At 27.1% G+C, this 17,886-nt stretch overlaps 2 protein-coding genes across 2 annotated transcripts in view; one reads left to right on the plus strand and one right to left on the minus strand.

Annotated features, from left to right (window-relative positions):
- The first annotated feature begins 9,203 nt into the window (after positions 1 to 9,203).
- The window catches only part of LOC100164975 (DNA polymerase epsilon catalytic subunit A), an 18,145-nt gene continuing 9,462 nt past the window's right edge, over positions 9,204 to 17,886 (plus strand). The window contains exons 1-7 of the mRNA XM_001945422.5: positions 9,204 to 10,840; positions 10,932 to 11,064; positions 11,161 to 11,379; positions 11,462 to 11,691; positions 11,928 to 12,250; positions 12,312 to 12,549; positions 14,438 to 14,684. Of these exons, the coding sequence (XP_001945457.2) occupies positions 10,785 to 10,840; positions 10,932 to 11,064; positions 11,161 to 11,379; positions 11,462 to 11,691; positions 11,928 to 12,250; positions 12,312 to 12,549; positions 14,438 to 14,684 (1,446 nt within the window). The 5' untranslated portion in view covers positions 9,204 to 10,784. The remainder of the gene's footprint in view (positions 10,841 to 10,931; positions 11,065 to 11,160; positions 11,380 to 11,461; positions 11,692 to 11,927; positions 12,251 to 12,311; positions 12,550 to 14,437; positions 14,685 to 17,886) is intronic.
- LOC100568938 (LIRP-like) lies at positions 14,704 to 16,003 on the minus strand. Its single transcript, XM_003247500.3, has 3 exons — positions 15,878 to 16,003; positions 15,420 to 15,609; positions 14,704 to 14,961 (listed from the first exon to the last, which is right to left on the minus strand). Exons 2-3 carry the CDS (start codon positions 15,601 to 15,603, stop codon positions 14,774 to 14,776), a joined length of 372 nt encoding a protein of 123 aa, XP_003247548.1. The 5' UTR covers positions 15,604 to 15,609; positions 15,878 to 16,003; the 3' UTR covers positions 14,704 to 14,773.

The following is a 17,886-nucleotide window of genomic DNA, read 5'->3' on the forward strand; positions in this document are numbered from 1 at the left end:
GTATGTAACTATTTAATTTTTATATTCTGAGTGGAGCGAAAGAATCTATTGATTTCACAATAGTATATTGTTTATTTTTCGTGTCTGTCATTTGCACCTTTTAGGGCAGTAAAAGTTTAAAATGCTTTGATTTTCTACTTCAGCATCTTTTTTCTGGTAGGAAAGTGGGTTGGTACTTTAGAGGGTTAAAATTAAAAAGGTAGACAAGTGGGTGTCGCTCAGCTGTACAGTAGGTTACATGTGGGTCACTGTAAAGGATGATGTTAAATGTTAATTCAATGATATAATATATTGTATATAGGTTATAGGTACAGAGAACGATTCTGAGCGGAGACGCGGTTGGTCAGCCTTGGATATTTTTTATTTCATTTATATTATTATTATAATACGGTAGCCGATTAATTAAGTTAAATTATTATTATTTGTTTATACTATCATATTTGTATTTAATAATATACTTTAGATTTTAGAAGTTTCAAGTACCCACAAATAATATTTTTTAAATATAACAAAACTAAAATAGTTCGTCTTCGTTTGAATATCTAATTTCGTCTAAATTTTAACTAAGAATAATTATAAAAAAAATTGTGTTTTTATATTTTTTATATTTTTTGGTTAACGTTGAAGAACGTTGTTTTAATTTTAAATCTTTAGTTGTATAAGTTAAACATTTTATACAATTTTTCAACTACAAAATTATTTTTAAATTTTAAATTTGATAAATTTAACAAAAAAAATGTGTCTGTATCTATTTTTAATATTTTTCAACTGCAGCTATTATAACAGCATATCAGGAGGCTTGTACTTTTTTTCACGCTTTTTGAACCAACAAATACAATTTTATTGACATTGATATAAAAAAAAAACTAAAAAAATTGGAAGCTAAAAATGTCCGTGAACAGCTCAAAACCAGCCATATTTTATTTTAAATATTTTATCAAGTATAGAAAATACTAATATAAATACTCAGTGAAAATTTCATAGATCTGCGGTCATTTTTTTTAGTGTTACATAGAGTTTGGTACACTAAAAACCAAAGTAGATTTTGATGACTAATTTTGCGTAAAAATTCTCCTTTTCCTTATTATTTTTTTTTTTTTGTTTTTATCGGCGCTTTTGAAAACTACTAGGTATTTAAAATTTTGACCTTCTGAATGCACCAACTAGATTCACTTTTCCATCGAACAATATACTGAAGTTGAAAATTGAAGCATCGTTTCAACTACTTATCGTGTACACACAGCAACAAAAAATAATGAAAAAAAAACACACACATCATTATAAAATCAATACATTTATTGCATATGCGATATCGCTCTTAATCTTAAAGGCTTAATACTTCTCAAATGCGTCAGGAAAAACAAAAAAAAGAAAACATCTAACTTTAAAAATTAACTGTAAATACATGCAATATGCACTGAATGTTTATATTGGCATTTTCTATATTAACCAAAAACTTTTCAAAAATTTTTGATTATTTTTTAACTATTAATAGGCATAAGAAAATTTCGGTTTTATTATTTTCTTTAAAACTATTGTTAATAATGGGGGGAGGGGGGTAATTTATATAAATATATTACATACGATTGTATAGATACATAGATTGGGACGTCTGCCGAGGTTATAATTCCGTTGCTTATTTTTCCAATGGGCAATGTTCCGATAAATCAGTTCCTGCCTTACAAATTTATTCGTTTCTTTGTGTGTTTATACTTCGCAATCCTGCAGCAGTTAACGCCTTCTTATCGTAAATATATACGAATTACATATACTTCAGCTCCCTCCCCTCACAATGCTAACCGTACTCCTTAGATACATTATTGGTTACAACATTACCACATAACAAACACACGCACAATATCCATTATTCGTTGAAATTAATTCGGTACGTGTTCCGAAAGTTTAACCGTCTAAGCGGTGACTTCAGATGTTAAAACCTGTACTTTGTTACTTGGTAATTTTTTATATGAACTTATATACTATAATACTATATAAATATAAATGAAAAACCTATTTTTTAATAAAACACGTCGTTACAGAACTATGTATTGATCTTATACAATAATATGTACCTATTCGTTAAAATCGTGAACATTTGAAAATTATATTGAGTAATTAAAAATGTATAAAATGTATGATGTATTTAAACTTAATATCTGAAATGTATTACAAGGTTCCTCATAAGTTGTTTTAGCCATTTAAAAAAACTAAAAATAGGTAAGTACATAATACCTATTAATATATTACCCATGGTTTTTTTTTTTATTTAAGTAGGTATTTAAACTTCAACGTTATTCAAATGTTAACAATATTTCTCAAATTTACTATTATAGTTTTTTACAGCTAATAAGGCTTGACAATGTGTAATACATGGCTTCTCATAAGAAGTTACTTATACTGTAATCAAAAAATCTAAAAAATTTATAAACACAATTTTTTTTAGACTTAAGTTAATATTTTGACAAATTAAGACATTAAACGAAGATAATAACGATTTTGGCTGTTTATTAATTATTTTTATGAAATTTAAAAATAGTATATGCGGCCATCATGACGCCACGTAGATATACTTGAAAATGTGGTGTAAAAAAGGTGTACCTATTATTGCAAGTTTAATAAGATGTAAAGCAAGCTCTTTCATAAAAATTTAAAAAAAATCTAAATAACATAAAATTAGCTTTACACTATAAAAGATATAAAAATAATTACACAAATATTTAAAGACATGCAAATATAATTTCTATCAAAACGAATTCAAAGTGTTTCATAATCTAAAATTAGAATGGCAAGTGGCAACTTATCAATGAAGTAACGGGCTCTATAACTAATAGGAAGAATAAGGTTGAAACCATGATAAGTAATGATAAGGTGTACGATGCAAATATAAGCTGAAAGTAATATTTTTAATGAATTTTTATTAACATAGGAAATAAACTGATTAAGAACTACGGTAATGTGTTGAACATGTGAATGCATGTTAAGCATTTAATTTTTTTATATTTATAGATATTAGATAATAACTCATTTTGTTTATTTATTTATTTATTTATTTTTTTGAATTATGAGATGTTATTATAGTATTATTTTAATTATTTTACTAAAATGTATACTCTCAATCTTAAACCGAAGTCACAAGCTCGACATAGGTATGCATGCTTACTGCTTAGGTATGTTTACGGGTATGGCCAATATGGACAAGGCCATGGCCATACCTTCTCGTAGAATTCTCGTAGAAATTTGAATTATGTTAATAACATAAATATCAAGCTAGTAAAAATGGCAAAATATTTACCACGTAGCTTTGACGTGTCAAATTTGTAGGATTCAGATTTCAGGAAGATATAGACACATTAACGTCGACGCTTATAAGTTATATAGGTTATTCGGCAACAATTTACTATAGGTATCATCGTATTTTTAAAATGATTTCAGGAATCAACATGCTTTTAAGATATTTTTTTAGGCATATTATTCATGTATGATGTATAGGCAACAATTTCTAAAAAATTATTTTAGGTTTTTTGTGGGGGCTGACAACTTCATAGGTTAACTATGACATTTTTGTTGGCCACATATATGTGAATAAATTCTAGACACACCTACGAAGCTCAGCCGAAGAGAGATTGATAATCATAAAATTGTATTTATTGTTTATAGGTATAATATATATATTGTTAATTTATGAAGATTTTTATAAATTAAAAAAAATTATATTTTATCCACACGATGAGATTATTTTCAAATACAATATTTTCGACAAAAATGAATTCAACCTACCTACAAATAATAGTAAAATATAGGTACTTAGTAGTAGTATAATATAGGCTGACACACCGTTTCACTCAGAATCGTTTTTCGTAAATGCAACGATTTATCATAGAATTGAAATTGAACACTTACATATTGGTAGTGACTTACTGAATGACGAAGTACACTTGAAAGCTACTACAAGCAAAACAGTTATTTTAAATTTTATATACTATACATACTACATATAGCCACATGCCTAGGTATATTGATATATTTGTTGTAAATTATTGTATATTATGTAGGTACTTTTATAAAATCATCACTAATTTTTTTACGTATTATTATATTTACGTAATAATTTGTATTAAATAAATACTGTACATATAGCGTACTATACCTATGTTATATATTATATAGGTACATTTTTCTTTTATTATTCCATGTTAGCTGCTTACCTATTACCTTTAACCTTGCAACTGTGTTTTTTAATCAGCGTTTTCTTATCTAACCGACAAAATATAAACTATATTTGTTTTTGATTTATATTCATATGTATATGTATATTTATTTATATCTACAGCGTCAGTCAGTGTGTACCTAAACCTTTTTATTATAATATTTAAACTCGCATATTGTATACTTTAATATTCATACCAAATGTTGCTTGGGTAGTTGGGTAATATCTCCCTATATATTATATTAGTGATTAGTCTCAGGTTTAGTAATTAAAATATGACACGTAGAGAAAGATTATAATACCTATAATACCAGATTATAATACATAAATATTAAATAGTACAATAAGCGTAGGTATATAGCACTCTATCCGTGTCCTATATTACATAGTTCCGCATAGGCATATTATATACAGTTATATATGTATCTCTAATTATACAAAATATTGTGTTGCGTTCTTTTCTTTACTGACCAAAACATACAGATTACAAATCGACAATAAATAATTATAAGAAGATAACCAAATTTCTTGTATTATATATCTAAAAGACACAAGTGCACAATATGGCAAATTTACACTCAGCCGTTCACGTTTCACTTCCTTAGTTTTAATATTAGACTGAATTGACCTAGGTTAGGTTAGGCTTAATGATTTTAATTGTTTAATGAGTTATTAGTACCTACGTTATTAATTATTATAGAACGATATAAAAATGTTCATAACTCGCTTAAAAATGTTAATATCGTAAAAAACAGACGTTTATAAACACAGATAATGTTCTTCTTTCTTTAAGTTATTGATGATAGGTAAATTTTCACTAATATTAAAACTAATGAAACTGTTGTGAACTGAACTGCTCACTAAATTTGGTGTGTTATATTGTAGTATTGTATGATGGAGACCTTAAATGCGTGAGTGGCATCATTTTAACTACAGAGCTGAAGTTATAACTTATATAACTATAAGTACCTATATGGATATATGTAATATATTATATTATGTACATATTATAGTCTATATGGCTATATAAGTACTAACATTTTTGTTTACAAGTTATCATCTTCTATTGAAATATAACACGTGGAATTGTGGAACTGTGGTAGTATAAAATTAATTATTATTATTATTAGTATGCATAATATCGTATTTCAAATAATATACATTACAATATTTAAGACATTTAACATTAAGAAATATTTTAACTGCAGTGATACCTATTTATCATTAAAACTTACAATTTTATAGGTACTTTACGGCTATACTTAAATTAAAGAATTAGAATTTAAGAATCAATTTCTAGTTCTGTGAAGTTATCAAATACTTCAAATAAAAACATTACTCAATGAATATAATATATAATTTTATTGTAAGTCGGTAGGTAATAACCTGCAATTTTGCGTAAATTAGTATCGTTATTAATCATTTTTATGAGATAAGTAACTTTAATAGATTGTATAATATTTTTATATCAACACTTCAAAATATAAAAATATAAATTTATATTTCTAAACGATATATCAAATAACAAAATATATACTTATAGTAGGTATAATATACGCAAATCTACTGAAGATATCAGATGTTTATACCTTTGTTTTGTAGTGTTTGCATTTTTATATTTTCATAAGACAAAAATCGTACATTTATATTCTACGCTGAGTACAGTACTAAATTTGTATTTAACTTCAGTCATAGAATATAACAAAACAAGGCTTTAATACAACTTTTCAACTTATATAATATACTATATTATACGTTATAATCTAACGATGACAAATATAAATAGTTAAGAAAAATACGATTTCACATTGAATAAAACCATTGTAGATCTATTAATATTCGCTTTTCAATTATGAGTGTTTTTTTGTATCTCTCATCTGAACATTTTAAACAACATTTACTCCAATCATCAAAAATTATAGACAATATTATGATTTCTGTTAGCAAGTTCTATCTATAGTTGGTAATTTGAGAATGGTCAAAAATAGGAAATTCCCAATTTTCTGAATAATTTAGAAAAAAAAAAAACAAGAATATATTTATGTAACACGCGGTTTTTGACCAAATCGATTTTGTTTTAGATTGTGAGCAGATCGTAAGAGCTTTAAATGATTTTTTTTTAAATAATCCGAAAAAAATTCCGGGGTAACGTAAATAATTATGTACTAAACGGGCATACCTATGCAAAATTAATAATACAATTTTCAAAATATTTTGAGTAGGTATGTGCACATTATGTATACAAATACTTTTTTACTAATTTGTAGTTTTTCACTTATATGTATTTTTAATTCCTTATTTCAAAGCAGAATATTTTTTGAAGTTCATCTAGATAATTAAATCGAATTTTAGATGAACAGTTTATGAAGCTTAGGTATAATAGTAGGGCCCGAATTTCCATGCAAAATTCATTATATTTATTATTTAATATAGTTTTAAGGTATTTTTCATACGTACCGAATATCAATCTACCTATAAATGAATGCGGTAACATATTTATCTATCTTCGGCGATAATCGGATGGGGGTCTCGTGTCTGATTCCAACAAATAAGTACCAGTGGTAATAACAACTAATATTATAGTCAGTTGGACTGTTGGAGATAGGTATATCGCGATCTTATTTTTTTCTAGTATACAGCTAGCTTTTATTTATTTCGCTTGTGCGCTTGTCTAAGTTTGTTTTTATATTATTGTTAGTTTAGTTACCTAATATTAAGAAGTATTAAAAATGCTTTCTGTTTTCTAAAAATGTTGTTTTGTAACGACTTAAAATTATGTAAAAGAAATTATGAGCGTCTTATCAAGTTAATCAGTGGATACCTTAGGTATAGTTTATTATTTATGTGTACATACCTACAACTTTGAACTAAAATTGACGATCGAGAGAGTAAAAAATATTACTGTTACGTTTCTGTTTTCTAGACGTACAGTATATACAAAGAATACGGACGTCGAGGGCCCTCGGACATTTCCCCCCAAAACTAAAAGACCCCCAGTTTTATATTTTATTACATTCGATGATTGTGGAACAAAAGAGGGCAGATGTTAGCTAAAAACTGGTCCCATTGGGGATATTCGGTTCTTCCTTATGTAACGTCTTTCACAGGAAGGAACATAAGGCGGCGGCGGCGGCCCCGTGAATTAAAAAAACCAGGTGTAAAACGGAACAACTGCAGTATTGTAATACCTTTACTATATAATCCATTGGTTCTAAAAATTGTGCTGCATATAGGTACGATTGGAATCATTGGTTCCACGAATCTCAATATTCCGTGCTTTCGTCGTAATGTTAGTTATATACCTCACATATTGGACAATAGATTCCCTATACAAATTGTGTGCCACCCCTTTTTTTCTCAGCAATACATATTGAACATTATATATTCGTAGATAGGTAGGTACATATATAATGTGGTAGTGGTGGCAGTGGTGGAGGTGGTGATGGCAGTGGCAGGCCTCTGCAGTAGCGTGGTGACAGGCGCGCGTAAGTGGCGGGTGCTTGAAGCACGCACAAAAACGCTCCTCATTATGATGTATAAAAAAAAAATCCCTTACGTGTGTTCTAACGACGATGCGGAGGGAGTTGGCTTTTGTCTTATAGTTTGGTGAAAAATAATAATAATTGGCGTAGAACAGTGCACACCGTGGGTAAAAGTAGAGGGAGATGCATAACAAAAATGAACAAAAAAAAAACCTCTTTTGTTCATTGTACACTAGCAGCTACTATACATATATATACCTCCCCTCTTCGACATATATTACGGTCGCACCCTATGTCACCGCCGTCAGTGCATACTTGAAAGCCACTCTTTTTTATATACGTCGCCCAGTTGCATTTTTTGACATTTTCTAACACACATGTACCTATGCATTTTCACAATGATTATATTTGCAGCCATTGGTTTAATTAATGTGCGGACCATGTCTGGGTCCTTCATCGAATAGAGCATTTATTTTTGTAGAGCACCAGAGAGGATTTTACTTGTCTGGTACTTGGTAGGTACTTTTTCCCTTGATGAGACAGCGCTTCGTATATTGGAAAAGTGGAAAAAGTGCAGCAAAAGGAACGAACTTGCGCCTGATTTCACTCGAAATAGCTACTCCTGATTCCCAGAGATAATAATGTCCTTAATAACCACCAAACAATATGTAAAATTATACATTTAATAGTTGAATTGCAACATGTTTTCTAATTTTAAATGACAAGTATAACAAATAATAAATTAAATGTAAATATTTATTACGTGAAGTATTTATAATGTGTATAGATATTTACTATTTAATAAAATACATTTAATTGTTGCGAAGAAAATTGACTGAATATATACCTAATACCTGTACAATGTTAAATTGATTTCATGTAAAAACTTGAAACTAGAATAATTCTAAGTATTGTTGTTAGTGGAAATTAAAAAAATGAGCGTAAATCCACAATAATTCGTAAAAATCACGAAAATGTGCAAATTAATTTGAGTTAAAAATTCATTATGTCTATTATCTACTTTATATAAGGTTTTTTTTATATAAAAAAACGTCTACTGTAAAGTTAAATTAAATTTTTATAAGTGTTAAAATAAAGTTAAATTTTTTACAAAATTGGATACTCACTCGATTTTTCATGGAGCGATTTTCTTATTTTCTTGTAAATCAAAAACGAACAACCATAAATAGGTATATTTGAAATTTACATCATATATTTGTTTTGTAATTTTCTATACTTGACAAAATTTTCAAAATATTTTGACTCGTTTTAAGCTGTTTACTGACATTAATTAAAACATTTTTTTTTCTTTAAATAAAAGACTACTCACACATTGTTACAATATCAGTTGAAAAATATTTTTTAAAAACGTCTTAAAAATTATTCGTACGATCAAAAAGCTTAAAAACTTTATATTCAAGTAGTTCCTCATAATTTGTTATTATTGCTATTAAAAAATATTAACGGTACACACATAGGAACAATTATTTCTTATAAGCATTTAAAGTTCACATTTTAACAAAACCACAGTTAATTCGTAGTTAAAAAATTATAAAATGTTCAATTTGTATAGCCAAGTCTTGAATATTTAATACAAGACTATGGCATGCGGGTATCGGGCCATCGGGGCGTATGACATCATCTTAAGAATCATAAATGGATGGTGAAATCAATTCGACAGTACCTACATGTCCATTAAGAAAATAAAAATGTCTACTAGCTAATTTTTTCAAATATATCTTTCTAACAAAATAATTAATATTTTTAAAATTAAAAGTTGTAATCCATCTGACTTAAAACTCGGTTGACGGCGCCTTTCGAAAAATTCAGCAGCAGCCCAAGTACCCTATATATAGGCTTCAAAATTTGATGTAATATCATATTGAGGATTTAAAACCTAAACATAAAAATGTCCAGTAGGCATATTCAAAAACACGAATAGTGATGAACAGCATACCTATTTGTAAAATTGTATGTGATGCCTGAAGTTCTGAACAAAAATGTGAAAACATACGCAAAATAAATTGCCTTAATAATTAAGATTCTCTAGTAGCTAGAGTCCATGACTAATAATAACAACATCGTATTGTATTAAGAATATTCTTAGTTCATGATTGTCACACCCGTAAATTAAGATATTGTATTCTGGTATGAATATAATCCCTCCATGTGCATTGTAAATATTATACCTACTAACGGCAGGTTCAAGCCAAGTGGCCTTTAACTTTGCAATTATAGCACCCTGAAACATATATGTTCTATTACTAATCAGTATCCATATTTATGTTTTCTAATCATGCTAATTTATACTTACAACATTGACTATGAATGTGGCAAGACCAGGACAGACCATTCATCATTATAATATACTATAACTATTAACTTGAACATTGTATATATTTTGTACGCATGCATAAAATTATTGTGCAATAACGTATACTTAATCGTACGTGAGTGGCACTATTCTGCATGGTGAAAATGAAATAAAACAATTAAGCAGTAATCTTTTTATAATTTTATTAAATACCTCTGATCTGAGTCCACGGTTTAAGATATCATCTTAAAACTAGTTAAAACGTGTCTAATTTTGATCTAATTCAAATAATGAGAAACTTTATTCATACAAATTACAAACACAATTTATTAATATATTCAAGATATAAAAATTTAATGAATTAAAAGAATCAAATATATTTATATTACTTCTATCTTGATGACCCGCGGGATCTATTTGTCAGCATAGGTAGTAGGTACCCCTTTAAATTATTCAAATATGCAATATGCATAAAAATCTATGATATTATTATGGCAAGTTATGACTTATGGCCATTGCCCATTTGGTATTTTTTCCTCCCAATATCAAAACGTTATCAATAAACATCGAATAATGTTTCATCCATGATTAAAATTCCCGCCAATTTGTTCAATGTATTATCACAATGAACTTAATTGTCTTGTACCTATTTACTGTTCAGAATTTAGATTTTAGATATTATTCAGTAAATTATTTTATTATTGAGTATTGACTGTAGTTTATGGTTTTGATTACATTGAACTTAGATTTAGTAAACTAGTTTTGATTTTAATATGCAAACATGGCCCCTGCGAATACCGGTCGTTTTGTCAAACCCTTAGAGAAGTCATTTTTTAAGTATGTACCTATATAACAACTCATCTTACACAATCATGTATAATATTATGCGTTTTAATTTGAATCTTATATTTTAAATATTTTTATAAAGCCAATTCAAAGAAGATTCCAGTGATGTTCGGTTGAAGCAATCTATAGAAAATGATTTGATTGACAACAAATATGGTTTTTTTCGCGTTAAAGATTACCAAGAGCATACTGGTTATCTCATCAACATGCATAGCGTAAGTAATATTTGCATTAAAAGAATTGTATTCTTTGTCTGTTATGGGTTATTACTTGTTTTTGATGATAATAATAATTACTAATAATTTTTGTAGACCGAAATTGTTGATGAGGATAAACGTTTGGTAGCTGCTGTTGATTATTATTTCATCAAAGATGACGGGTCTCGATTTCGAGTCACTCAACCATTTCAACCATATTTTTATCTATTAGCTAAAAAAGAATATATTCAAGAAGTTGTTGCTTACATAAGTAAAAAATTTGCTGGTAGTTTTACATGTATTGACACTGTCATGAAAGAAGACCTAGACTTGGTAATGATTTTATAAATGTATATAATCTAATTATTAGTCATATTATCTTATTAATTAATAAATTATAATATTATATTTTTAGCCAAATCATCTGATAGGTTTAAAACAAAGATATATAAAAATTTCATTTGCAACAGTTACTGAAATGAATAAAATGCGCCAAGCTATAATGCCAGCAGTCCGTAAAAATCGCTTAGCACTAAAAAATAATTCTTATTACACAGAAATGTTGACAGAATCTTTAGCTAATTTATCTGAAGTAGTCTCATCAAAGAAGCAAGTTGATCACATGGAAAATATAATTGATATCAGGTTATACATTAAATCATTTTATAATTAGATAATTAAATACATAATATATTATATATTATAATAATAAAAAGGTTGATATATTGCTATTACAATGAACCCCGTATTAATTTGGCTATTTAAAATATTTAAAAATAGCTCAAAATGTTCCAAAATATTTTTAAAAATGTATGAATAGAAAAACCTATTTGCATTTGTTTTTATATGAAGATATAATAAAATGTTAAGAATTTTTCTAGAGAGTATGATGTAGTATATCATATACGAGTATCTACAGATTTAAAGATATTCACTGGATTGTGGTACACAGTTCAATGTCGTGGACCCTATAACCAAGCAACATTTACTCAACGCGATGATATTATAGACCGACCTGACATGATTGTTTTGGCATTTGATATTGAAACCACAAAGCTTCCACTTAAATTTCCTGATGCAAATACAGATCAAATTATGATGATTTCATATATGATTGATGGTCAAGGATATTTAATTAATAATCGAGAAATTATTTCTGCAGATGTTGTTGATTTCGAGTACACACCAAAACCAGAATTTGAAGGTAATTCAGTAACTTTACTAAAAATACTAAAATTATGAATTCTAAAGCTTGAAAATTTTAGGTTTATTCACTATTTTTAATGAACCTGATGAAGCTGCTTTGATAAATCGTTTTTTTGAGCACATAATGGAAATTCGCCCTCACATAATTGTAACATACAATGGTGACTTTTTTGATTGGCCATTTGTGGAAACTCGAGCAGCAGTTCATGATTTAAATATGTCTCAAGAAATAGGATTTTCTAAAAATACAGCTGGAGTATATAGTTGTCGGCCCGCTATGCATATGGATTGCTTATGGTAGGATACAACATAACCTTATCATTATTTAAATATGGGTTAAACTATACAGGGTGATTCTTTTATCAAACAACACTCATTATTTCAAAAAGTGTAAATTTTTTACATAGTTTCAAGTCGCTTATTAAACAACTTTTTTCTTAAAAAATTATAGGCGAGTAGTTTATGAGTTATAAATATTCAAAGTTTAGATGAGTGGAGAAGTAGACAAACATTTCGTAGGGTAACCCCGTACCACTCCACTCCGCTCATCTAAACATTGAATATTTATAACTCATAAACTACTCGCCCCAAATTCGATTTTCATGTATCAAAATTAGAGGTCTCGATTACACGTGTAGTGAACTACACGGGTACCCGTGTTTTTACGCAAGACGGGGTTAAAGCCCGTGTAATAAAAATACCCGTGTATACCCGTGTATTCAAATACCCGTGAGCTAAAATACTCATATATTTACAACTCAAATACAATTGTATTTAAGTACTTTGCAGTTCTGACTTTACAATTTCTCCACTTTCTGAACTCAATATAACAGAGCATATCATATTATATTGTGTTTTTCAAGCAAAACTTTTAGATATTCATAACATACTTAAATAATAGGTAGGTAAGTAATCGAGGGCTATACAATTTTTATTATTAATAAATAACCAATTATTTGAATATACATAACTTAACATAAAGTATTTTTGAATTCTGAATTAATATGCAATATACACGGGTATTATACACGGATATACACGGGTATTAAAAACACGGGCTTTAATATAATTTTTACCCGCCTGCCCGGGCTCCGTGTACCCGTGTATTCTATTACCCGTTCACAACCACGACCCCTAATCAAAATACTAAGAAAAATATTCTGCTTTGGAATATAAAATTAAAACCCTATGTTGTCATTCAAAAAAGTAAAAAACTTAAAAAATTATAAGGATAAAAAATATTTAAAAATATAATTTTTTAAGAAAAACGTTGTTTTATAAGCGACTTGAAACTATGTAAAAATATATTTTCAAAAAAATGTACACTTTTTGAAATAATGAGTGTTCTTTGATAAAAGAATCACCCGGTATATCTATTTATTTTATATAAATTATTTTTAGCATGAATAATGTTCTTAAAAAGGATTATAAGGTTTAATACTTTAATGAAAACAAAAAATTATAATATGTATAGGAGTAAAATGTATGAAATAATTTTATAATTCTATCATATTATTTCAATAAAACATCAATTTTTTTTACTAAAAGTTAAAATATGTATCATATTATTTGTTAATAAGTTTTGTGTTTTCATTTAAAATTGTTATTAAAAAAATTTGAATGCAGTAAAACTTTGCAAAGGCGGATCACTTGGGGCCATCCAATTTTTCCGTCTTATTAGAGTTTCTGAATCGACGGGGTTCACATTCGTTATGTGTATTTAAATTGGGACCAAATAAATTGTCCGTGTTACCTGGCTTTCCGTCTTACAGAAATTCTGTCTTACCTAATTTTTATTGTATTATATTCCTTTAGTACTAATTTGAGTTCAAGATAAAGATTAATATTTGATTCAACTCAATGTTTTGATCTATTACAAGTATTAAAAAGTTTCTAGGTGGAAATATATTAGATCATACATTTTTAAAGTCATAGTTTTTTTTTTAAATTTAAATTTTTTAGTACTTGATAAATAATATCTATAATAGTTATAAAATATTTTACTAGTGTATGACTGCCATAATGTTCTGCATGTTTTTAATTAATTAACAAAAATTTTACATATTAGTTATTTTTTTTGATATAATACAATGTACGTATTATGATATTATTATAAATTACTAATTAGAATTTAATTTATTGAATACTTAAATGTTTGATATTATGGAATATTTTTATTTTTCAGTTGGGTTAAACGAGATTCTTACCTTCCAGTAGGATCACAAAATTTAAAAGCAGTTGCTAAAGCAAAATTACGTTATGATCCCGTTGAGCTTGATCCAGAAGACATGTGTCGACTAGCCACAGATGAACCTCAAGTACTTTCTAACTATTCAGTGTCAGATGCCGTTGCTACTTATTATTTATATATGAAATATGTTCATCCTTTCATATTTGCTTTATGCACTATCATCCCTATGGAGCCCGATGAGGTATGGATTTTAATAATCATTTTGTTTATATAATAATAGTTAGAACTTTATTCAGCAACTAAAAACACTTATAACTAAATCTATTAGTCTTAATTAGCACAATAACTTTTTAGTTCAGATATTAAGCAGGGTCTGCGACAGCATTCATCGATGATTGTTCTTTTAGAAGAGCGTAGTATACGTGTGGGCATAAATGACATTGAATCTTGCCTAGGTTGGTATGGATAGTCAATTGCATTATAGTCTTCTAGGTCCTTGTAATCCCATACTTCTGAATCTATTAATAAAATATTAAAATACTTATTATTGTGAAAACCATATTGTTATTTCTATTATTTTGTATTGTAACAATAATAATATACTAATATTTAAAAAAATGTATAAGCACACATAATAGTGAATAAAATAAATTTCAAAGTTAATAACAATATATAACATAATATGTAGTTGAATTTAAATTTCAATATACAAAGCTTAAATATGATAGATTTAAATTATTTTATTCACAATGATATTATGATATTTAAATTTAATTTGATATATTTAATTTTACTAAAAATCAAAAAAAAAATTTTGTAAGTTTTGTATAATAATCTATAATAACTTTAAATTTGAATCAACAACAGTGATTTTAGTGAACTTAACCTTGCTAGAGTTTTACTTTGAATTTAATTACTTATTATTATTCTTAGGTTAGTTAAAAAGGGTATATAATATGTAACATTATGGACTTACCCATTTTATTTCTTTTTTGTCCAATTGGTGGGGGTGGGGTATTGTACCTGTTTTTACATACCACTTGCATTATGTCTGCCAATCTAGAACCACAGTATTGTTGAGGTGGTAGTTTCAAATCGGATGTTACAAATTTGATGACTAATGTCAAGAGGAGTGAACTCAAATATATATTTATCTTCATTGTGTTCTAAAATTACAAAAATAAAAAAATATGTTTAAAAAAAGTTAATCTAAATAGATTGTCAATAAGAGCCAGTTGTACCATCTCCGATTAAAGTTAACTGGAGTTTAATTTGCCAAATTTGTCCAGTTAAATATCTGTTATCAGCTGATTAAGCTTAATCCAAGTATAACCATAGACAGTACAACTGGCCCTAACAATCATACAATTTTTAAATACCAAACTAAAGTATTATATCCTTGTAATATGGCCAAGTATTTAAAAAACTACGTACCTTGATTGAATGTTTTAATAAATGTGATGTGGTTCGTTGAAAGGTGGTAAACTGTTAAGTGATTATTGTCAGCCGCTGTTGGTCTTTTATATAACAATGTCATTCCAGTTTTAATATTGTGTAGGAGTTCTAAATAAAGACACAATAACTGTAAATAATTAAAACACATCAAGTAACATTAAGGTGATGATTGAACAAGGGTCAAGATTATTAATAATTTTAGAGGGAAAATTAATTTAATTTTTGATTGACATATATGAAATGTTGATGGTTGTTATTACATTTTCCTGTTACCCAATTACAACTTCTGAAGGTAAATAAAATAAGATTAATAATGCGTCAAAATGTCACATGTCTTGTGTTGTAACAGAGTTTTAGTAAATGATTTAATATGTTTTAATTACTTAGACAAATTTTCTCATGATAGTAAACATATTTTTAAATTAAAATATTTTTTTTCTGATTATAAGCCCATAGATATTTGTACTAGGTACAGAACATCATTTAGGTTGATTGATTCAGGTTTGGTAATTAATTTATATTATACTGCCATACCTAAAAAGTGAAAAATAACTGAATACTGTAAATATCAATATAAAAGTAGGAAGTATTTGAGTAAAGAGTTCAAATTTTGAACTAGAATTTTGATTAGAGTCTTACTACTGTTTGAGTATTGTATGATTTAATTCTAAATTCTAAGATTATATAATTATATAATTATAAAAAAATGTAAAATTATTTTTAATTGAATTAATTCTGGCTTTTCTGGTTTTTCTTTTAATATATAAAACAAACAATAACTATAAAGACTAAAAATGTTTGCTCATTTTTTGATTATACATATTTAAGTACAAAAATACCTAGTTGTGCATCTTTTTTTTTATTTTTTTTTTATTTTTTTTTATTTTTTTTTATAAGCTTGATAGCGTTAATAAATAATAGCGACTCAATAAATATAAAAAACAAAATAAAATATTATTAAAAAAAAAACAATAGCTTAATATAACATAATATTTTAAGAGCGTTTTGAGCAAGTCAAATTTGGAAAACATTGGATATTAAAACATACAAAAAATAACTGCTTATATATTTTTTAGATTTGCTTGTTAAAGTTTGAACTATTTATGAAAATCATTGTTTTAAATTTTCATTCCTTAGCTATAAAAATTGAATATTTTATAATTTTTTAACTACAAATTAATTTAATAATTTTCGATATTTTGATAACTTTTGTCAAAATTTGAACTTTAAATGCTTGCGTATATATTTTTATTATTTTTAAACTGATATTGTAACAATGTGTGAGGCGCCTTGTATTAAATTTTCAAGTCTTTTGATCTAACGATTAAAATTTTATTGACATTGATAGAATAAAAATCTAAACAAATTTAAAATTAAAATGTCTATAAATAATAACTCTAGAGGAATTTTGTATTAAATTTTCAAAGGTTTGATGTAAATAGAAAATTTGTATAAATTTCTAACTCGAAATAATTTCCCAATTTTCGTGATATTGATGAATTTTGTCGAAATTTTAACTTTAGATGTTCATAAAAAATTATCGTGGATTCCTCTAATTTTATTTTATTTTTCATGGCGCTTTTGAAAATTAGTTGGAAATTTTTACTTTTTACATCCTAACATACATTAGTTTCCTAATTTTAATTCAAAGTCAAATAACAATAAAATATAAAATGGATATGTCATTCCCTCTAAAATATTATTCTGTATCTTTTTTGTAATGGGTGATTTTACTCTAAGATTACTTAAAACCATAGAAAAAATGATTCTGCATAAATCGGTTTTATCTATATTGATATGAGTCAGAGAGAGAGAACAAATATTGCGCTGACATCCTTTTAAGAGGACGTCGCACCCGCATGTGTTGTCTCCGTCTTACACACGTACGTTATAGCAAATGTTCGTTCAGAAGATTCAATTGTGTGCTGTTAGTTTTTATATTAGAGTGAATTGACCTATTATCAAATTTAAAGGTAAGATTATTATCT

The sequence above is a fragment of the Acyrthosiphon pisum genome, chromosome A3, assembly GCF_005508785.2.
Source record: "Acyrthosiphon pisum isolate AL4f chromosome A3, pea_aphid_22Mar2018_4r6ur, whole genome shotgun sequence".
Taxonomy (NCBI): domain Eukaryota; kingdom Metazoa; phylum Arthropoda; class Insecta; order Hemiptera; family Aphididae; genus Acyrthosiphon; species Acyrthosiphon pisum.

Bases quoted from the DNA above. Each gene is read 5' to 3' on its own strand.
- LOC100568938 (XM_003247500.3), bottom strand. From the start codon at position 15,603: ATGAAGATAAATATATATTTGAGTTCACTCCTCTTGACATTAGTCATC. The intron at 14,962-15,419 runs GTAAGTCCATAA...TTTTATTAATAG, and splicing joins ACAAAAAAGAAATAAAATGG to ATTCAGAAGTATGGGATTAC.